This window comes from Phyllostomus hastatus, unplaced genomic scaffold (genome assembly GCF_019186645.2).
Source record: "Phyllostomus hastatus isolate PE091 unplaced genomic scaffold, TTU_PhHast_1.1 phas_contig_159, whole genome shotgun sequence".
NCBI lineage: Eukaryota > Metazoa > Chordata > Mammalia > Chiroptera > Phyllostomidae > Phyllostomus > Phyllostomus hastatus.
Genome location: NW_025333640.1, coordinates 7,664,683 through 7,687,166, shown reverse-complemented (window position 1 = coordinate 7,687,166; position 22,484 = coordinate 7,664,683). Strand labels below are relative to the sequence as shown.

The 22,484-nt window shown below is 48.7% G+C and overlaps 1 protein-coding gene and 1 long non-coding RNA gene across 2 annotated transcripts; one reads left to right on the top strand and one right to left on the bottom strand.

The window, feature by feature from the left end:
• Positions 1-11,690: 11,690 nt before the first annotated feature.
• Positions 11,691-13,499, bottom strand: LOC123814210. Its single transcript, XR_006784847.1, has 3 exons — positions 13,304-13,499; positions 12,686-12,915; positions 11,691-12,017 (listed from the first exon to the last, which is right to left on the bottom strand). It is a non-coding gene; the product is annotated as an uncharacterized LOC123814210 (long non-coding RNA).
• A 136-nt stretch (positions 13,500-13,635) lies between these two features.
• SOX7 (SRY-box transcription factor 7) lies at positions 13,636-20,714 on the top strand. Its single transcript, XM_045831889.1, has 2 exons — positions 13,636-14,051; positions 17,664-20,714. The coding sequence occupies exons 1-2, from the start codon at positions 13,814-13,816 to the stop codon at positions 18,581-18,583; spliced, it is 1,158 nt and encodes a 385-aa protein (XP_045687845.1). The 5' UTR covers positions 13,636-13,813; the 3' UTR covers positions 18,584-20,714.
• The last annotated feature ends 1,770 nt before the right edge of the window (positions 20,715-22,484 follow it).

Below are 22,484 nucleotides of genomic sequence, written 5' to 3'. Positions count from 1 at the left end.
CAAGTGACCCCCTCCCAGGGCCCCATTTTCAAGTCTCCCTTGAGTGGTGGCTGTAGGATTACGTGAAAAAAAAAAAAAATACCCGACGAGGCCCTCAGTACATTTTCTTCTCTTCCTCCAAGCACAAGAGAAAGTGAAATGTCGGCACTCCCTGCAGTTGGGGACCCCAGTCGGAGGGAGGCTCTGCAGAGCCATCACCATGACTCCTGAATGACACTTGGCATGCTGTAGCCACTCTTCCCCTTGAGTGACAAGCTCCAGGATGAAACAGGAAGGTGTGGTCAGGTCATCCTGAAGACACCAGCGTCCCAGGAGGGCTTAGGGCTCCCCACGGAGGAGGTACACTGTGAGCAGGCCTGGGGCAGGGCGGGGTGTGCTCACACTGACTCAGAGCTCTCAAGTGATAGGCTGCAGGATCCTGCCCTCGCCTGGGACTCCTAGGCAGCCCTGGTCGAGCAAGTTGTTGCAAATTGGCCTGGAGGGATTACAAAATCCTGCCGAGATGGGGCAAGGCCCTGCCAAGCCGAGATGAACAAATGATGGCAGCTGCGCTGGGAGAGGGAGAACAAGTGTACTCGGGCCACGTGAGCCAGTGGGTCTTCCAAATCAGAGGAGCCTTCCAAACACTCGGCCCCAAGCCGAGCAGGCCTGCTCCCCTCCACCCTGCAGGAGCTGTGTTATTCCACTCCTCGTTGTGTAGACGAAGAAGTAGGCTCCGAGTGGCTCAGTGCCTAGACCAAGGTCACCAGTTCATGATGTGGCAGATGAAAGAAGGGCTATCTCCCAAGCTCCAACCCCTTTTTCATCCTGGAAAGTTTACGGATACTATGTTTGATTTTAGTTTTTAATCATTGGAGTTCCTCAGCTCAATGTGTGATTAAATTATTTGGGGTATAAAGTGCCTTCCTAGCAACGACAATTTAATTCACGTGTAAGAGGACAGGTGCACAGAATGACGTGGGGGGCACTGTCAGATGGGCCCACTTAGTCCTTCCACAAACCTTGAGTAGCTGAGGCTCTGTTCCAGGGATACAGACGGGACACAGACATGGTTCCAGACCTCAGGAAGCCCATCATGTAGTCAACTGTGTCATGCAAGTTGGAAGAATAAAGCCCTATGCTTCCTTCAGATATTCCCAATTTTATGTATCCAAATTCAGAAGGAAGCTGTCCACTTAAAAGATTTTGCTAGCCAAGGAATGCTCATTTGGTGTCCATGGGCAGCAAGGCCCCGTGTATGGAGGCATGAGTGACAGTTCAGAGTTTGAAGGAGCTAGTGCAGAGTACTTAGGCTCTTCAGAGGGCAGTCGGGGGTGATGACCTTGAAATCCCTTTGCTGGAACGGGACTTTAGTGTTTTGAGTTTTGCTTTGTGGGTCTTGGAGTTTTAGAGCTGGAAGGAACTCTAGGAATTTACCAGAAGGACAAAAGCCAGAGCAGTGACTTGGTGCAGAACCACCCTGCGCAGAAAGGGACTGGATGACTTCCCGTGTCCAGTCCCAGTCCCTGGGCAACGGACGTCTCCAGGCTGGCTCCCAGCAGGTACTCTGGCTCCAAAGACCACTCCACCCCGAGTTCGCTGGATGTGACACTGTGTGAGTTTTTGGTTTCAGGGGTCCCAGTCCGTCCTTTTCTCATTACTTGTGTTTGACCAAGATGGTAGAAAGAGGCTTATATCATAGAGATCTAAGGCACAGTATAATTAATATAGATAATTATACTGTACTATAATTAATGTGGTAAATATCAGTACATTGGCAGTCATATTATAATATATAAATGTATCCAAGTAACACATTCTACACCTTAAACCTACCCAATGTTACACATCAAATTCATTTAATTAAAAAGAGAGGCACGTGCTAACCAGGGAGGATGGCTGGTGTGTACATCTCATTATCAGTTATTAATGTCATCTTTTATTAAGCTGGATGCTTTGTAATTATTTTCCAATTCTCAGGACAACCCATAGCTAATTATGACTACCCTAATTTGGGATGTGAAAAAAATGAGATTCTGCTTGATTGACATTTTCTCAAGATCACACATCAAGTAAGTAGCCAAACCGGTACTGGAGCCCACATCTGCCCGACTCCAGAACACCCACTCTCCTCTGTGCTGCAGAGCCTCCCAGCTATCCCTGGGAGGCTCCTCCTACGAACATGGTTGAGAAGAAGCACAATATATTCATGATTCGAGCTTCTATTCAGCAGCCCACTGCTTCCCTGACCACTCTTGGTGTGCATTACGTATCCCTCTCCATTCCTCCTTTGCAGGTGACTGTGGGCTTTTTTCCAAACCTGTCACTGAAAAAGCTTTTTCCACAGTTATCTCCGACACCTAACACTGTGCCTGTCTTCTAATGCATATTTAAGAATTACTGTTCGAGTAAATAAATGATGGACTCAATGAGTGAGTAAATGAAATGACTTCCTCTTATTTCCACATCTCTGTATTTTAGAGCACTGAGCACTTGTAGCCCAAAGAAATCTGTGCCTTTGACTCAATGTGTATTTCTAAATTCAGACTGATGAAAGTGTAATGTATAAACAAAATCACCAATTTCAGGTGTGCAATTTAGTGAGTCTTGAGAAGTGGATACAGCTGTGTAGTCACCATAGCTATTATAACATATAACACTTATATCGGCCAATAAGGTGCTGTGTGCTCCTTATCAGTTCCCTCCCCTCTGCCCTGGCCCCTTGGCAACTACTGGCCTGCTTTCTATCATAGTGGTATTATGTCTAAAGAATCTCATACATGTGGAATCATTTTAACTTAGAATCATTCTTTTGAGATTAAACAGTGTTATTGTATCTGTCAGTAGTTTGTTCATTTGATTACTATATAAATTGCACTGTATAGCTAGACCATAGTTTATCCAGTCATCAGACAGACGTTCGGGAGTTTTGCAGTTGTATCCTCTTGTGCATAAACCTTCAGCTTTCAAATACAAGAAGATTCAAATGAACATTCAAGTAAAAGTCCTCATTTGGCCATACACTTTCATTCCTTGTGGGGAAATACCGAGGAGTGGAATAGGTGGCCAGGTCACATGAGAAGTATTTGTTTCACTTAGCTACTGCCAAACAGTTCTCCAAAGGCTACCACTTTACATTCTCAAAAGTAGTTTATGAGAGTTCTCCATGCTCTACATCCTCACCAATATTTGGTACTCTCCATCTTAACTTTAGCTGTTCTAGTAGATATATAAAATAGCATCTCATTATGGCTTTAACTTGCACTTTCCCCTGTTAACTAATAACGTTAAACATCTTTTTCATATGCTTTATTGGCCATTTTCAAGGCTTTCCTAAAGCATCCAAATCTTTTGCCCATGTTTGCACTGCATTTTCCTCTTAATAGTGAGTTGCAAGATGATTGTCTACATGGAAAAGCCCTCAGAATTGACCCTCAAAACATACTTGAACTGTGCCCTGGCTGGTGTGGCTCAGTGGACTGAGTGCTGGCCAGCGAACCAAAGGGTCACTGGTTCGATTCCTAGTTAGGGCACATGCCTGGGTTGTGGGCCAGGCCCCAATAGGGTGCATGTGAGAGGCAGCCACATTGATGTTTCTCATCATCAATCCCTCTCTTTCTCCCTCCCTTTCCCTCTGTCTAAACATAAATAAATAAAATCTTTAAAAAAAAACATACTTGAACTAATAAATGAGTTTAAATAGCTCACATGATACAAGGGCCACAAAGAACTATATTTTTATACTTTAATGAACTACTGGCTACTAGACAAAAACTTTAAAACAAATGTCTTCTGTATGCTCAAAGAACTGAAGGAAAGTACAAACTAAAGGAAATTAGGAAAACTACATCTGAACAAAATGACATAAAGGAAGATATGGAAATTATAAAAGTGAACCAAACAGAACATTCTGGGCTGAAAAATACAATAACTGAATTTTTACTAGAGGGGTTCGACAACAGACTCACATAGGCAGAAGACAGAATCAGTAAATGTTAAGTCTGCACATTTGAACTGATCAAGTCTGAGGAGCAAAAAGAAAGAAAAATGAAGAGAGCCTAAGAGACTTGTGGGACGTAAACAAGCAGACCAATGTAAGCATTATGAGAGTCCCAGAAGGAGAAGGAAGAAGCAGAATATTTGAAGAAATGATTGAAAATGTATCAAATATGATGAACTACATGGCTATGAATCAAGAATCTTAAACTTTAAGTATGATAAATCCAAAGAAACTCACACCAACACACATTACAATAAAACTGTTGAAAGATTTTTTTAAAGAATTTTGAAAACCCAAGAGATAAATGATTCATCACATCCAAGAGATCTCCAATAAGATCATCAGTACATTTCTCAGCAGAAGCCTTGCAGGACACAGGCAATAGGATGATATATTTTAAAATGTGAAATTTTAAAACTGTCAACCAACAATTCTATACCTGGCAAAATTGTTTTTCAAAAATGAAGGAGAAAGTAAGATATTCCCAGACAAAAAGCTAGGGTGTTCATTGCCACTAGACCTGTTCTTACAAGAAATTCTAAAGGGAGTCCTTCAAGTTGAAAGGTAACTTGAATCCACATGAAAATACAAGGTTCTTTGTAAAGGTAAACACGTAGACTAATATTAAAAAATAGTATTGTAATTTTGGTTTATAATTCCAACTTTTATTTTCTACAGTATTTAAAAAACAAATGAATAAAATATGAATAAAGTGAATAAACTATTTATGTTAATTGACAACATATAAGGATGATGTGACATCTTTAACAGAGTGGGGGAAGCAGAGCTACAGCTTTAGTGGTCTTTGTATGTTGTTGAAATTAAGCTGGTGTCAAGTCAAAGCTATAGTAGTCTTTGTAGCTTGTTAATTAAGTTGGTGTCAATTCAGGGTAGTGTCATGACTGTAGGATGGTACATCTAATCCCTATGATAATCGCAAAGAAAACATGTGCAGAATGCACAAAAAGGAAATGGAATGAGAATCAACATGTGTCACTGCACAAAGTCAGCTGGACACAGGGGAAGCAGTAATGGAGGAAATGAGGGGCAAAAAAGCTAGAAAGAAGCATTCAGAAAATAAACAAAATGGCAAAAGCAAGTGTTTTCATATCAGTAATTACTTTAAATGTAAGTGAATTAAACTTGGTCAAAAGACATACAATGACATAATGCACAAGAACAAAAGGAAGGTCAGTATCCAACTATGTTCTGTCTGAGAGATGCACATTCGATCTAAGAATCAGGTTGAAAGTGAAAGAATGGAAGATTTTCCATGCAAACAGAAACAAAGAGAGCAGGGGTGCTGTGCTAATTACAGACAAAATAGATTTTAAGTCAAAAACCATTACAAGAGGTAAAGAAGGGCCCTGTGTAATAATAAAGGGTCAGTGCTCCAAGGAGACAGAACAGTTGTAAACAGACTTGTGTATGCACCAAATATCAGAGCTCCAAAACATCTGAAGCAAACATCGACAGAATTGAAGGGAGAAATAGACAGTTCTGCAGTAACAGAAAAAGACTTCAATACTCCAGTGTGAATAATGGATAGAACAGCTAGACCCAAGCTTAATAAATAAACAGAGGACTTGGCCCTGGCCAGCATGGCTCAGTGGGTTTGGCATTGTTCAGCAAAGCTTGAAAGGTTGCTAGTTCAGGGCATACACGTTTGTTGCAGGCCAGGTCCCTGGTTGGGGGTGTACAAGAGGCAAATGATCAATGTTTCTCTTGCATATCAATGTTTCTTTCGCTCTCTTTTTCCCTTCCTCCCCCTCTCTCTAAAATAAAAATGAATAAAATCTTTAAAAAATAGAGGACTTGAATAACACTATAAACCAATCAGATCTAACAGACATATTCAGGTCACTCCACCCAACAACAGCAGAATACACTTTTTTTTTCAAGTGCACATGGAACATTCTCTGGGAAACCATATGTTAGACCATAAACAAGTCTTAATAAATTTTTAAAACCTGAAGTCATAGTATCTTTTCCAATCACAATGGTATGAAGCTAGAAATCAACAGAAGAGAAATTAGAAAATTCACAAATATGTAGAAATTAAACAACACAATCTCAAACAACCAATGGGTCAAAGAAAAAAATCACAAGGGGAATTAAGAAATACCAAAACTTACCAGATACAATAAAATAAAAAGCAGTATTAAGAGGGAAAAATGTAGCTGTAAATGCTTACATTAAAAAAGAAAGAGGTCTCAAATCAACAGTCTAACCCTACACCTTAAGGAACTAGGAAAAAGAACTAAATCCAAAGCTAGAAAGAAGGAAATAGTAAGGATTGGAGCAGAGATACATAAAATAGAGTATAGAAAAACAGTAGAACAACAACAAAATCAAGAGTTGCTTCTTATGAAAGACAATAAAGTTGACAAACCTCAACTAAACTGAAAAAAAGAGGGTGAAGATTCAAAACACTAAACTCAGAAATGAAGAAGGAAACACTACTAACGATTTTACAAAAATAAAAGGTATATACGTACTCTAATAAGAGAGCACTATGGGCAATTGTATGCCAACAAATTGGATAATGAAGTGGACAAATTCTTAGAGAAACACACAACCTGGTAAAACTCAATCATGAAGAAAGGGAAAACCTGCATAGAGCTATAACTAGGAAGGGGTTTGAATCAGTAACTAAAAATGTCCCAGCAAAGAAAAGCCCAGAACCAGATGGCTTCACAGGTGAGTTCTACCAAATACATAAAGAACAGTTAGCACCAGTCTTTCTCGAACTCTTCTAGAGACCGAAGAGGGAGGGGAACACTTGCAAACTTACTCTGCGAAGCCAGCATTATCCTGATACCAAAACTGAAGACTCAAGGAAAATTATAGACCAGTATCCCTTGTGAATGCAGATGCAAAAACCCTCCACAAAAATACTGAAATGGAATTCAACAGCACATTGAAATGATTATATACCGTGACCATTCAAGTTACTTCCAGTCATTCATGTCTTTCCAGCGAAGACATCCTCTGACATGAAGCAGACATCCTCACTGTACACTGTCCAAATTCCTGACCCACAGAGGCATCAAGCACAAGGGCTGTTGTCTGCACCGCTAAGCCTGCGGTAGCTTATTGCACAGCAATAGGTACCTGGAGCACATCCCTTCATGGACCTGCTGTCAGATACAGGGCGAATGGTTCGAGGACCAATTTAGCCAGCTAGTCTAAGTGGGTATGTTGAATGAGGAGCATGTTTCCAGTGAAGATGTCACGAAGGGACATCTAAGGCTGCTGAGACATCCCAACTTTCCGAATATAAATCCAGGGGTTGTTGAATGGAGTTTCTTCGCATGAGTTGCTATAGGCAACTCACCTCAGCACTTGTAGACAGTGAGGCTGTTGAAGGCAGCCCCCTTGCTGCCCAACTGGCCAGCCCCCTGTGCACTGTGCCTTTTGCCTTCACCCTTTCCTTTCTTCCTTCCTTCTGTCTTTCCCCTCTCACTGAGTGTCCATCATGTATGTTACTTTAGGTTCCGGACTGTCAAAGACGAGTGTGCATTAGTCGCGTCATCTATTGTCTGCATGCTATTGCTGTGCCATCTAGGGCCTCGGCGATTCTGAAGGGACTGCCCCTCCCAGGGCTAGCCGGTTCCTGCAGGTAGTAAATAACTTACCTGCTAGTCACTTGTCATACAGACGCACAACCCCAACCTCCTCCTTATGGGGCTCTCAAACTCAGGGCCACAATCCACCAGCCCTAATCACCCCAGGGACAAGTACCTGACAACTAGGGACACCTTTATGCCCCAGTGCCCACCCAAATTCTTCATATTTAGCTGATCTTAAGCCTGCTTGCCCTTCCTCGCTGTTCCCTCGGGAGGAACCACCAAAGGCTCCTGCTCATAATTGCCCCTTTCCCAGTGTTTCTCCATGTGGTCCCCATGGCATGAGATGACTCTTGGGAACTGTCAATCACTAGCTTTTTAGTGGCAGTCATCGTCTTCTCTGTTGGCCTTATTATACCTCAAATTTTCTATTAACACACTATATTTTAAAACCAAATGATACTCAGTTCCTGCCCTAAGGAAACTTAAAATTAGTAGGAAGGGGAGCCTTAAAATAGTAGAACTGGTAACATTCTGTTTTATGAGCTGAGCCGTGTGCAGGTGTGTTCATGTAGTGAAATCGCAGCCAGCATTCACTGTCTCTGCACTTCTCTGTAGGCACACTGTACTTCAATAAAAACATAAACATAAAATAATGGTGGTTTGAAATCCATCCATTAAAGCAACCTCATACACTAAACATAAGTAACCCCCGCTTCTTACAGCAGAATTGTTCGCAGCGGACAGTTCTCCATGATGACACCTCTCTCAGTCCTGCTTCATCACGTCAGTCATCAGCCTGACACTGTTTACCCAGAAATCAGACATGTGGAGATAGGCTGAGAAAAAACTGATTGTTCACTTTGCATTGTTTCTAGGCATTTTCTAGTCAGCTTCCCTTCTTCCTCTTGGGCATTTGGAAAGAAGAGGCAATAGAATAAAGAGATAGAAACATATCCCCTGAAACAGCAGTTAGTTTTTTTTATAATTTATTGGTTTTTCCATCTAAATTTCGAAGTGTAGCTTCCAACCCACTAAACAAAGATTGTTTCAGTGCCATAATCATTCCTCCTTAAAGAAGAAAAACTAGTCATTGTTCAGAGTGGGGTGGGGGAAAATTAGTGTAGAGGTTTGTCCTTGACATGGAATTTTCCCAGCCCTGGGTGCTCGGGAGAAGCACACACAAACCCCAGAGTGAGCATTAGCTTATCTCGGCGCTGCCGTGAGAATGTGCACACACGGGCAAGCCCTCATCTCCCTGGGCCCACAAGGCTTTCCAGCCTGTGCACGGGGCAGGGGACTTGCTCAAATGTGCACATGCATGTGTGGCAGATGGGACTGGACTCACGTCTTCTGGCTCCAAGTCCAGGTGCTTCCCAGCATTCAGTAGGAGATGTGATTAATCATGGACAAGCAAGCATGTATAGAGGGGAGATTCTTTAGTAACCAGGACATCTGATCTGGGGGACCCCCCCAAAAATTGGGTTTCTGAACTCTAGTGTTTCGGTACTATTAAGTCTTTCCTAAAGAAACGTTTGGATGTGGTCAGGGGGTCTACACTCCCCACATTCAGGAGCAAATGTCATCTGAAAATCCTATTCCTTTCTCCCTAGTCCCCAGCAGAAAAGCTGTGTAAACCTTAGATGCTGTGAAACTCTGTCCCGGTGTCCTTGTGTCCTGCCTGCTGCCAGTACGTGCAGGTAAGACTATAGGTACATCATAAACCCACACAGTGTAGTTGAATCCAACCCCGCCCCCCCCCGCCAATAATTCTAAATTAGGGACCTTGACGAATTTCTCCTATATGACTATGAAGAGATTTATGTGGGTTAAAAGAATGGAACTCTGAGAGCAGGTTCTTGAAGGGAAGTTGCTGGGCCAGCAGGTCTATGTCCAGTTTCCTGGCTCTCCAGCACCCGCCTCATCGGTAGCCAGCAGGGTTTGCCCATTTGCTTTTCACATTACCTTCAACCTATTAGTACACTTTGGATGAGGAAAGGTCTGATGGAACTTGGAGAGATGGGAGTGGAGAAGGCACAAAAGCAGGGGGAGACCCAGCAGCTTGTTAGAAGCCCTGTTCTCTGGTCTGGGACTCTGGGGAGGGCAGGGAGCTGGGAGCTCAGCCCAAGGCAGCCCTGGAATCCAGAAGCAAAGGCATGAGGAACAGAGATGTATGTTCAGGTTTCTGCACTGCCTGCCACCCGCACGCTGCAGCCTCAGCTGCCTCCCTGGGAAACAGCTTAACACTAAAACTTGGACTGCCTACTTTCGCAGGGGGCTATGTAGAGGCTCCGATGAGCCAGAGAATGGCCTTTCAAAGACTGTCAATAAAGTACAGAATATGGAGCAGAGAAGATGGTGATGATAATTTCCACCTCCAGCCTGCTCTGAGGGACAAAAAGCACGAGCAAACCACATGCCCAAAACCGCTGCAAAGACGAGGGCCTGGTGCTGTGGCTCCACCAGCCCACGGTAGCAATACTGCGGAACTTGCTCTGGCCCGGGGCCCTAGTGCCCTGGAGTCACCAAAATTCTTCAGTTTGGAATAGAACAAGGGGACAGAGTAAAGAAAGCTCCTCGAGGGGAAAGTTTTGGAGGCCTGACCCTGTTAATTTTATTTAAATTTTCATTCATTCATTATCTTTATGACATTTCACAGTCCTTTAAACATACAAGGTGCTCTCACAAATACTGTATCAGTAATCCTATCCCCATTTTACAAGTGAAGAAACTGAGGCTGAGATCAGGTAAATGCAACTTGCACTTGGGGTTTCTGACTTCAAGTCCTGTGTTCCTGGACACCGACGTTCGGCGAGCTACAGAGCCAAAGGAAAAGATGGTAGGGAGAGAGGGAAAGAGGGGAGAAAGGGAAAGGGAGGAAACGAGACGGGCGAGGGCGGAGGAGAGGGAAAGGAAGGTGAGAAGCAGGGAAGCAAGGAAGGAGGAGCGGAAAAAGAAAGGGTAAAGAAAAGAAAGAAGGAAAAGGACATTTAAGAGGAGCAGAAAGCGCAGTTTACACATCACATACCAGAGGAGTAAGGCTCAGGTCTGTGTGCCAGACAGGGTCGTTGCACGGTGCACGCACACAGTGTCCACTGTGCCCCCGAGTTGCCACACGTGGCTCCGTCGCTCTGACTCTGCTCGCCTTTGTCTGCGGGAACCCGCATCCCACCCCGCCGCGGGTCCAAGCACCTATGCTGCAGCGCCTACGTCTCCACACTTCTTGGTTCACTTGCTTGCGGATTCACTGCGCGGAGCCTCGACCGATGAGCCTCTGGATCAACAGCTAACTGGCTACGGCCCTGGGCCCAGCGCTGGCCGGAGCAGGCGTCAGCCTGGCTCTCTTGCTCAGCCCTCCGAGCCCCGGACTTTGGGGACGCTTGGTATCTACGCAGAACTCCGGAGGATTGAAGGTCGCAGTGATTCGAGAGGCGTCAGACTCACATTTGACCCCGCGTTTCTTAGCACCACCCGCACCAGGGCATGCTCATATAAAGTTGCCCAAGTAAATCAATGCATTGGTGCAAGTTAATGAAGAAATTAAGGAATGGAATGAGCGTACGAGCCTGGGTTCCCGCATGCGGACAGCTCACACTATCGGGGCTGCGCCAGTGCTAGCAAGTGGCTGCTAAACCTCGGGTCCTGGAAAACCCAGGCTGGAGCGCTCTTTCCGGACGAAATACAGGAAATTAAACGATTGGAAACAACAATCATGATACGTATTGTCTCTGCCCCCGCCCCCGCTATTTTCTCCATTTTGCCGTGGGTCTACGGAATCCGACTTGCCCGCTCTGCGCAGCCGGGGTCTCGCGTATCTTCCAAACGTGGTTCCTGGGCGCGGCCCCACAGCGTGCGCGTTCTGCTCAGGAACTACGCTGGGAGGGAGCCAAAGGCTGGCGCCGGAATGGGGACTCCCGCGGCCAGCAAGGGGGCGCTGTCTCCTAGAGGCCTCCGACCCTGCGAAGCACCCTCTCCGCGCTGGAGGGCGGTGGGGTTTGAAAGAGTCGAAGAGAAGTTTTTCCAGGGGTCCTCGGGCTGCAGCACGGTTGCCCCTGCAGAGATCCGCTCTCCACTCCCTACCCTCCCCAGCCCCCAACGAGCTGCCCTCCCCCGGACGGGCGCGGCCCGAGCTCTCCGCGGTTCCCAGAGCATTCTGGCCCAGGATTTTTCTAAAGGAATTTCTGGCAGAGGGGTCCAACACGGGAAATGGCCTAGGCTTCCCGGGGCAGGGAAGCCCGCCTAGACCGCGGACACATTCTCTCCGCACACGTCCCACACCACTCCCTGCCCACCCCACGTCGCCAGCCAGCCCCACCGCTCCACCTCGGGTTCCAGGATGCTGTCTGGCTGCAGGCCACCCACTTTCCAGTCTGCACTGCGCCGTGTCAGGCGCCCTTCGCTGGTCAGCCTCGGCCCGCGAGAGCAGCGGGTGAAGCGCACCGGCCTAGGGTGCCGCTACTGGATCCTGGCTGGAAGGGAAAGAAAACTAAGCCTTCTATTTTTATGTGGAAAGCTGATTCTCGTACGAAAATTATCCGAGGCTTTAGAGATTAAAATCGGGACATTCTCCATTCATTTGCCTAGTTTTAGCCCTGGGGGCGCATATTACGCACCCGCACCCGACACCCCCTGTGAACTCAGTCACTGCACGCTGGGAAATTGAAACCCGGACTCAGAGCTTAAAGGCTCTTTGTCTAAAGTTATATTATGTATAGAGTTTGGACTTCGCATACATTATCTCTGAATCTTCACAAGAGCCCTGTGAGATATCTTATCATCGTCCTCCTTCAAGGATAAAGAATGGAGGCTTAGAGAGATACCCGACTTGCCCAGAGTCACGCAGGAGGCAACCCAAACACAGGGGACAGGCCGGGACTCCAGACTCGCAGTCCTCCAGTGACAATGCTACCTCCTTTCAGGGTCACTTCTGTGGAGCACGCACAGGGGTGGTGCTCAGCAAATGTTTGTGGAATGAATTCCAGAATCTAGTCAAGCCTTGTGATGGCCACGTTTTTATACAGTAGGGTGCGTCTAAGCCATATTTACTCACTCATTTATTCATTCACTTATTTGGCAGTGCCTGAGCACCTACTGTGTGCCAGCACTGAAGTAAGAGCCAGGGAACAGTCCTACTCACACGAAGCAGGGTGACACGGAGCTGTCATTGGAAGGAAGGGGTTCAAGTCCTCCAGGGACACGGTGAGCAATCAGCCCGCGGCCCTCTGAGTTGAGCGCAGGTCCAGAACCTGCAGCCTCCGTCTGCCCTGGAGGTGTCAGGATGACGGGAACCCGAGGGCTCTCAAGTCCTGCCAAAGTCGTAGGGGACGCGTGTGGGAGGGCCCGGTGACTCCACTCGCTCTGTGGGAGCTGGTGGGAGGAGAAAAGAGAAAATACAAGAAGGGAATTCCTGGAGGGAAAAGCTAGAGGCAAGGGAATTGGAGACCTGGACACCAGACACTGGGGTGGGGTGGGGAGGGATGGTAGAAGAGAGAAAGCGCATGGCAGAGTGAACAAGAACTGAGAACGCAGCCATGGTCTCCAAGAGCCAGGGTGCTGCGGGGCCGTCGAAGGGGACCGTCGGGTGGGCACTGAGTAGAACCCGACGCTGGATCCAACCCGAGCCAAGTGTAGCCTCTGGTGATCACTAAAGTTGGCTGGAGGCTGGGGTCCTTTTAGAAAAGCAGTAGGTGTGTTCTCTGGGGGGCGGGGGGATGCATGGTTAATGTCCCTCGTGCCCCGCCATTCCCAGCGAAACCTTTTTGGTCTCGATTCTCTGTAGGATTCCACGCCCGGGAGGAGTTGATGAAGTCTGGCCCTTGGAGGCCGCGGCTAGGGGCCTGGAGTCCGGCTCCTACTTTCGAACGAGGTAATTGCGAACGGTGGCCGCCTCCCTGCTCTGCGGCACCTGCGCCGGGAGCGGGCGGGACGGAAGGCGGCCCCCGGGCGGCGGGGCGCGGAATCCCTGGAGGGACCCGTGAGGCGGAGGGGCGGGCTGGGGGCGGGCGATGCGAAGCGGCCCTCCTTCTCTCTCCGGCTCCCCGCAGGTTTGAGCCGGGAGTCTGAGTCCCGGGACAGGGAGGGGGCCCGCGCGGAGACGGAGGGAGGGGCGGAGCCGTCTTCAAGAGTCATTGGAGGACGCGACAGCCCAAAGCTGATAAATAAGGGGCCGGGACGCGGCTGCGGGCCAAGTTGGACGCCCCGACCAGTGCGAGGGCCAGGCCAGCGCCCGCCCCGCGAGGCGAAGCGAGGCGACCCCCGTGCGGCCATGGCCTCGCTGCTGGGAACTTATCCGTGGCCCGAGGGGCTCGAGTGCCCAGCCCTGGAAGCGGAGCTGTCGGATGGGCTGTCGCCGCCTGCGGCCCCGCGCCCTCCAGGGGACAAGGGGTCGGAGAGCCGTATCCGGCGGCCCATGAACGCCTTCATGGTGTGGGCCAAGGACGAGAGGAAACGTCTGGCGGTGCAGAACCCGGACCTGCACAACGCCGAGCTCAGCAAGATGCTGGGTGAGTGATCCGGCGGGAGGGCGCGCCCGGAGGTCTCGGGCTGGGGACGCAGGCAGAGGCGGCTTGGGGCAAACGCGCGAACCGTGGCAGAACCTGGCAGGTGGGGACGCGTGGAGAGCGCGGGCGTCTCGGTGCCCGCCAGGTTGGGCATCTGTGTGAGCGTGGGTGTGATGGCGGTGGCCGGGATTCAAAGTAGGGACCCCCTGGCAAGGCCCAAAGTGAAACAAGGCGGCCCCGGCGTGGCCTCGGAGGTCCACTCGTGAAGACAGGAGAGGAATTGGGGGTCCTAGGGTACAGGCAGAGCGGGACAGCATCCAGGCCCGGGTCGCCCAGCTATGGAGACCCGCACTCAGAAACTGCCAGGACCGAAACGCTGAAACGGGGTGGAACTGGCCTTTGCTAGGAATACAGGAGTGGAAAACTCATCATTCCATTCACTTTACCTCTGGCACCATCACAGAGGGAGGTGGTAGCGACCATTAACGAATGTTCATAAAGAGACCTTTCCGGAACGCATCACTGCTTTAACTTTGTTATGAAAGCAACAGAAAAAAAAAAAAGACTACCACAAGTAGACTCCATTCGAGACTATTTCTCAATCAGACCAGTTTAGTTAACTTCATCTGGATACTTAGGGCAGCCTTTGAGGGCCTGTCTGTCTGGGAACCTGGCCCGGTGGCTTCCCTAGTGGTGCTGTGCTGTCCCAGCTGGAGTGGTCGGACTGCGGACAGGGCAAGCCAGACAAGAGGAGACAGAGAGGATGTTAGGGCACGTCGGAAAAACCAGAGTTCCTGTCAGGGCTTCTTGTCTCTCCCCTGTCTGGAGCTGAGCAGTTTTCACCTCTGCCCTACTCCTAACCTCTTAGCCCCTTCGATGTAGTTTTTATCCATTTTAATGGGTGGAAACCTTTGAAAGTACTTTGTGTGTGGAGGGGACCCTCGGCCCTGTGAGCAGGGACAGTATGTGGTCACCAGAGATCGGCCCTGCTCTCCCAACCTTACCAGACCCCAAACCAAAAAAGCCGGTTCCTTTTTTGTTGGAGCTTTGGGCTCCTTCCTGGTCGGAACCTTGGACTGAGGCTGCCCACCTTTCTGCTGGTTAAAGCCGCAGGCCTGCAGAGGGTCTCTCTTGCAGTCTAGTGACCCTCTCAAAGCAGCTGGTGGAGTGCCGGTTTCAAAGAGCCTTTTACAGCCCAGCCTCCTGGTTCGCCCTGCCCAGGAAGCCCTTGTCTTAGGGAGCCCCTTCCTCCATAAAAAAAATATTTAAAACTGTATTTTACACTGTTGGCACAAAGACAAATGAATTAGTATACACAACAATAAAACATTTTCTTCAACCTGTAAGTTTATATTTTCCCTCAGATTGCTAAAGAAATAAAAGCACTATTTTGTGGGGCCCTAGTTTTTGTTTTGTGGGTGCTACGTGCTGCTCCTAGGTGTTCTTGTGACAGGAGTACAGCAGGGTTTCTGTTGTAGACCCAGAGCCAGAGATGGAGAAGGACTTGATTTGGGAAGCCTTATAGAATTGAGGCTTCCTGTGTCCAGGGAAAGGGCAGGCCAAGGGACTTGGGTGGCAAATGCCTCTAGTAAGCTGATCCCTGCTGTCTATTTGCACGATAGCTTTCAGAGGTTACAGTTCGTTTTACAGGAAAGACACAGATTCCTTCCTGCTTAACCACACAGCCGTTGGCACTGGGTGAAGGGAACCAACCTGATGTTGCTCTTTCAAATACGGTCTTTCTAATCTGTTCAGAGGATGATGTATTTCCACTCCCATGATCTCGCCCGACCCTTTTCTTTCTGACCTTGGAAAGGAAAGGACTGGATGTGAGTCCCAACTTTTTTTACTATAAGCTCTCTAATCTTTAACATTAAAAGTTTCACCCATGAGCACTAGTATTTTTAGTCCCTACTAAAATTATTATATGAGAAAGCACATAAAGGCAGTTAGTTACCCATTTAGTGGCATTTAAAATTAACCTATATTTTATTAATACTGTAACATCCAGGTATGCTTAGAAACCAGAGCCACATTTTAGGTACTCAGTCCACAGACAGGGGAGGGTGCGGGCATCTGGGTCTTGGGTCTCTTGCAACAACTTTGTGGTCTCTGCCCTAGGCTGTGAATTGCAGACCAGTTAGCTCCAAATCCAGAGTTCCTAACACTTTTCATGCTGCCCTTTTAAGTGACAGCTAATTACATTAATTGATGACTGTCAGAATAGTTATAAACTTTCATCCCAGTGGTGGGACACCTTTGGTAATCACCATCCTCCAGCTGCCTCTGAGGGCCTGGGTGCAGAGCCTGCCAGCACGAGCACAGGCAGGAAGGTGGCCAAACACACAGCTCCACTCTGCACTGTGCAGAGGGATCTGGGCGGGGGAGGCGTGCCGCTCTCCTTACTGGGTTTATCCGGGCCTGTCCTCCAGGCTAGTGACTCTGAAACTTCAGCACACATTAGGGTCATGGGGGAACTTGCCAAAGTTGTAGAATCTGAGTTCACCCTAGGAGGTAACTACCTAAGGGGTCCAGAAGTGACCTTCAGAAAACCTGCAGCTGGCAGGATGTGCAATGCACTTTGAAAGACTCAAGCAATTTACAAAACAACACCCAAGTGAGTAAGGACAAATAGGAAATACAAATGAAACCAGCATTTCAGTACCAGGGGATGCACTTGTGCGGTACTTTTTACAGAGAGAGTTTTGTGTTGGGTAGTGTCACAATGTTATTTTCTAGTGAGGAAAAGAGACCCAGGGAAGTTAAGGGGCTCTTGCTTCCTGTGGAGAGTCCATGGCTGCGCAGGTGCCCCTGCCAAGGTCAGAGGGTCCTAAGATGACTGGAAGCTGCGGTGCATGGGCCTGTGTGTGTACACGTGTGCTTGTTGCATGTGCATGCTTACATACATATGTACATGTCACAGGCTGATGCTAGCATTCTGGCCATGGTCAGGTTTTCACACAGAAGGGTCCTTTTGACCTTCAGATGTAAGGGATAATAAGTGAGATCCTATAATTTAATTACGTCTGTGAAACTACCGAACTCTACCTGGGCTCCCTCAAGGGAAAGCCTGTGAGGTTTATGCCATAAATAAATACTACAATATCACTTCTTGAGAAACAGCAACAATCAGCGAAGGCAGAGAATTTTCATTAAAATGCACAAATAATTAGAATTGCTTCTCCAAGGGTTAAAAGTATCCACATCAATGTCGTGGTCCTTACATGTTTTTATCCTGTGGCTGACATTGGCCTTTAGCTGTGGGGCCCACATTGTTTCCGTATTTGTGTTACCTGATGGATTTTATACGAGAGGTGATGTGACTGTGTGTGTCGTTGGCATGGAGTGGTTTTGCTCCGTGCAGGCGAGGGAGGTTGGTTTGGCCTCTCGGTGCGCTGCGCGGGAAGGTCCATCGCTGGGAAGAGGGCGTGAAGGGGGAGTGCCTTCCTGTATTTTGTGGAGAGGTGGGGCCGCGGACGCGATGGGGCTCGGACGGGGACGTGGGCGCCCGAGTGTGCCCGTCTGGTGCTTGGGGGCGCCAGTCTGAGACAGGTGCACCGGCCGCCCCAAGCCGTGCAGATGCTGAACGTGCCCTTCTCTGACTTGTGTGAACAGGAAAGTCGTGGAAGGCGCTGACGCTGTCGCAGAAGAGGCCCTACGTGGACGAGGCGGAGCGGCTGCGCCTGCAACACATGCAGGACTACCCCAACTACAAGTACCGCCCACGCAGGAAGAAGCAGGCCAAGCGCCTCTGCAAGCGCGTGGACCCCGGCTTCCTCCTGAGTTCCCTTTCCCGGGACCAGAACGCCCTGCCCGAGAAGCGGGGCGCCAGCCGGGAGGCGTTGGGGGACAAAGAGGACAGGGGTGAGTACTCCCCGGCCGCTGCCCTGCCCAGCCTGCGGGGCTGCTACCACGAGGGGCCGGCGGGCGGCGGCACCCCAGGCAGCACGGACACTTACCCTTACGGGCTGCCCACGCCCCCGGAAATGTCGCCCCTGGACGTGCTGGAGCCGGAGCAGACCTTCTTCTCCTCCCCCTGCCAGGAGGAGCATGCGCACTCCCGCCGCATCCCCCACCTGCCCCGGCCCCCTTACTCCCCCGAGTACGCTCCCAGCCCTCTCCACTGCCGCCACCCTCTGGGCTCCCTGGCCCTCGGCCAGTCCCCGGGCGTCTCTATGATGTCCACTGTTCCCGGTTGTCCCCCGTCTCCTGCCTATTACTCTCCTGCCACCTACCCGCCTCTCCACTCCAACCTCCATGCCCACCTGGGCCAGCTCTCCCCGCCTCCCGAGCACCCCGGCTTTGATGCGCTGGATCAGCTGAGCCAGGTGGAACTCCTGGGGGACATGGATCGTAACGAGTTCGACCAGTATTTGAACACTCCTGGCCACCCAGACTCTGCTGCAGGGGCCATGGCTCTCAGCGGGCATGCCCCGAGTTCTCAGGCGACACCAACGGGCCCCACAGAGACCAGCCTCATCTCTGTGCTGGCCGATGCCACGGCCACGTACTACAACAGCTACAGCGTGTCGTAGAGCCCGGGGCCGCCCGTCCTGCTCTGCCTCGACGCCGCCACGCTCCGTCCTGCGCACTGAGCAGAGCCGGCCGCGCGGTGCTGCCGCCCACGGCGGGCTTGTCTGCCCTGCGGGTGCTGCGATCCGGGATCCGCGGATCCGAGGACCCTCTCCACCCCCTTCCCTGCCTGCCCCACTCCCTGAAGCCTGCGTTCTGAGTATATTCCTTCAAATGAGTCTTCATTGGCTGCACCTAGGAATAGGACAAGGTCGTTGCTGAGAGACGCTGGTTCCAGGTAGAATTTTCACAGACCTCTCCTCCCTGTCCCCATCTCAAAAACAAATGTTTGAGAAGCCCAGCAGCACCGTCACCGCCCAGGCTCTGACACAGCCGCAGGGATGCAGCCGAACTTGGGGTCTTCACGCGGAGGGAACCCTGGGCTGGGATCCAGGGACCCAGGATCCTCAGAGGGCTGGTGACACCCCAGCTGGCCTCTCCTCTCCTTCCAACCTGTGTTCCCATCTATAAAGTGAGGAGCACAATTGACATCTAAGGTCCCTTCTGCTCCAGGGTTTTCTGACTTAGGATTCTCGAAAGGCTGAAAGGAAAACGAGGTTTGACTCAGCAAATTCGTTAAGGTGTAACCTGTGAAGATTCCCTGTGCACAGCCTAGGGCTTTCTGCACTTGCACTGCCTTCCAAACTGGTCTTAGTCATCCAGATGGACTCTCTTCCAATTCGAGAAAAGAAAACACTCATCTTGACTTGGGAAATTAACCACTAGGGTTGGCTGCATTGCTGAAAATGAGATCGATTCAACCTGTATTTTTAAAGTATATTTTATATGTTCTTTTTTTATTATACACACATTTCCAGAGAGTATCTGCCGCCTAAACAGATGCAGGCAGTGTGTGAGACACACAGCACGCAGACCTTCCCGCGCACCCTCACATGCATGCCTGTGCAGCTGGCATCAGATACTCTTGTTGACATTGGCAACTTTTTGTCAACTGCCTGTTCCTAACGACCCAAAGAGTGGGGAACCTAAAAAGAATCTCCTCTAATTTGAATGTGTTGGTTTCTTCAGCAAAATTTCAGCACACTCTTTAGCAAAGTTCTGACTCCCCTCTGCAGACGCTGCCTCCAACTCCTTCTCTTCCTTTCCCTGGGTTGTTTTTGTTTTTGTTTTTCCTCTGCTCTTCCTCCACACCTAACTGGCCACTAGTTGAAAGATTCCAAGACTGATGATGCCCATGGTTGGGAGGGGAATTCATCCCCCTCACCAGCAAGTTGGTTCTTTAGGTAACATCTTCACACAGCACTTTAAAGGGACTTCTCCACGGCACCTTCCGGTGCTTGCTTCCCAAAGAACAAGAGACCCACTGTGATCCAGAAAGTGTTTCTGAGCCCTGGCCCCGCCCCCAGAACATTTCTCTCTTCCTCTCAGACTTCCTTTGAAGGAACGTACCTAACAGTGAGCGAAAAGGCAGTCGTTTGTCTTTTAATGTCAGCATATTATTGCCTGTATGAAATATGTGTTTTATATATTCTTCTATTATTTTCACCTTATATTTTGTATTGTTAAAAGATCCTTTTTTTTTCCTTCCAAGGAGTCCAATTGTAAAGTCACTTATAAAATATACTTAATCTTTATGCTATGACTGTATACAATGTTTGGTAATAAATAGTAAAGCACTGACAGTATGATCGACTGGCGCCGTCCGGAATGTGTATTAATAATCTTGTAAACCACGATCACAGACGTTAAGCTAAACTGTTCCATTTTCTGCTAAGAACTACACATACTTTGGAATGGTTGTAGATATTGATTTGTCTAAAATATTTAATTTAAATAAACACTTTTTGTATAATGACCATTCTAGTGGTGCAAAAAAGAAAACATTTTCAAGTGAGGTGGAGATACCATGCCTCATCAATTTTGTTTTAATTTTAAAAAGTGGCATTTATAGGGGTGGCTTATTTGATTTTTGAGTTTCTGGTGAAGTCATGCAGTCTAATATTATACATTGGAAACAGTGCTGTTATTATTAGTAATGGAAAAAAAGGCTAATTTATAGACTTTTCTCCCCAGGATATCTTCACAATTGTAAATTAGAACCGGGTGTTATCTCAAGATAGGAAATAAATTCTGCCCAATTACTTGCTCACTTAAGGCTACCACATTTGTTTTTTCTCCGTTTTGAAGTAGTTTGAGAAATACCTGGATTGCCTTCTCCACTGCGCAGGTGTGGATGTGGCAACGACAGACATGTGGGCTCCCAAAACTGGATGGAATGCGGTGAGAGGAAGGGGAACACGGGCCAGCAATTAAAGGATGAAACGTCTTGTGAGGTTTAGGGTTAAAATGCCAGCCAAAAAGTGCTTGGAAAAAACTGGGGATTACTCAGTCCCCGTGCGGGTCACCCATGTCTGGCTCTCTCCGTGGTGTAGCAGTCGTAACTTGTTCCAGTCAAGGGTAGTCTTGTGTTCTTTCGGGCCCTCTGGCCAAGGAGTGGGCCTTGGGAGGGCCCAACTGGGCATATGATTCCCTTTCAATTCTGATCATAATCTGTAGTCATTACTTTAATAGCACTTTATAGATGTAGGGAGTTTTACAGCGAGTTTTATGGGATATTTCTCATCCACAGCCCCAGGTAGGTCCCTGTCATCCATCCACCCCATTGTGCCACCAGGGACACTGAGGTCCAGGGTGGGAGGTGGAGCCGTGCAGCTCTCCCCACCCCATTCGGCCAGTGGTGGCTGGTTTCAGCCCTCATTTGTCCTGGACATTTGTTGGCAGCGTCAGCCTAACAGTCTCACAGCTCGAGGCTTTGGGCTCCACCATGACGTGGAATTACTGTGCACGCGGTCCGGTGCGTACCTATCACAGCCCAGGGAAAGAGGAATGAACAAGGAGGAAATCACAGGGCCAGAAACAGACAGAAGGCGAACTCATTGCCGTCCAGGCCGCTGCGCAGACAGTGGCACTTGCAGGGTCATCAGCTGGCTGGAGGACTTGTCTGGCAGCGTCTGCCTAAGACATTGGGCCTCAGCAGTGCCAGCAGGGTATGTTTCATTCCAGGACACACGCCATGGGGGTGGGGCGTTGTCCTGCCTCTGGAGGGCAGGGAACAGGCAGGCAATAGGGCCACTCTTCCCATTTCTTTTTCTTTTCTTTCTTTCTGGCTCTTTCACTTTCACTCAGCTGTGAGTGAAACAGCGGTCACCCTGAGGGACAAGAGAACCTTTCACTTTGCCTGATAAGAAGTCATGGGTATGAAGAGGTGTAAGTTGTTTTTTCTAAAATGAAGATGTTATCATTTCACTCTTTTCCTCAAGATCCCTCAGCACCTGCTCATCACCCACGGCAGAGGATGAGCACAAAAGTGGGATCATGGGGTTCATGCCTCTTGGTCTCTCGGTTCCTGGAAGGGACCTTGGTAATGTAGCCACATGGCCATTTGTTTTTATAAGCTTTGCAAAAAATATTTTATTTTGTATCTTTTCCTTTAAAAGCCCCTTCCTCCAATTGTACAAGCTTCAGCACCCCTAACACCTGGCTTGGTAGCCTGTGAGTGCCCGGGTGGCAGAAGCCTCTTATGGTCCCCATCACCCCTGCACAAGGTGTACCTATTGCACAGAAAGCTTATTGTCCCCTGAAAGCACTGTCTTTCCCCATACTTTCACGTTCTCCCATGCTTTTCCCTGGCTGGGGAGACCCTCTCTCCCATTATCTATCTAGTGACATCCCACTCATTGTCCAAGTCCGGCTCAGACGCCTCCGGCCCCGTTGGGAGAAGGGCTGGTAGGGCTTGAGCACTTACCGCCTTGCGTCAGAATCGTTTTCCTGAGATGTACAGTAGCTGCTCAACAAATAAATGGATGAACAAATGAATAAAGTAAACATCTGAGATGTCCTGTA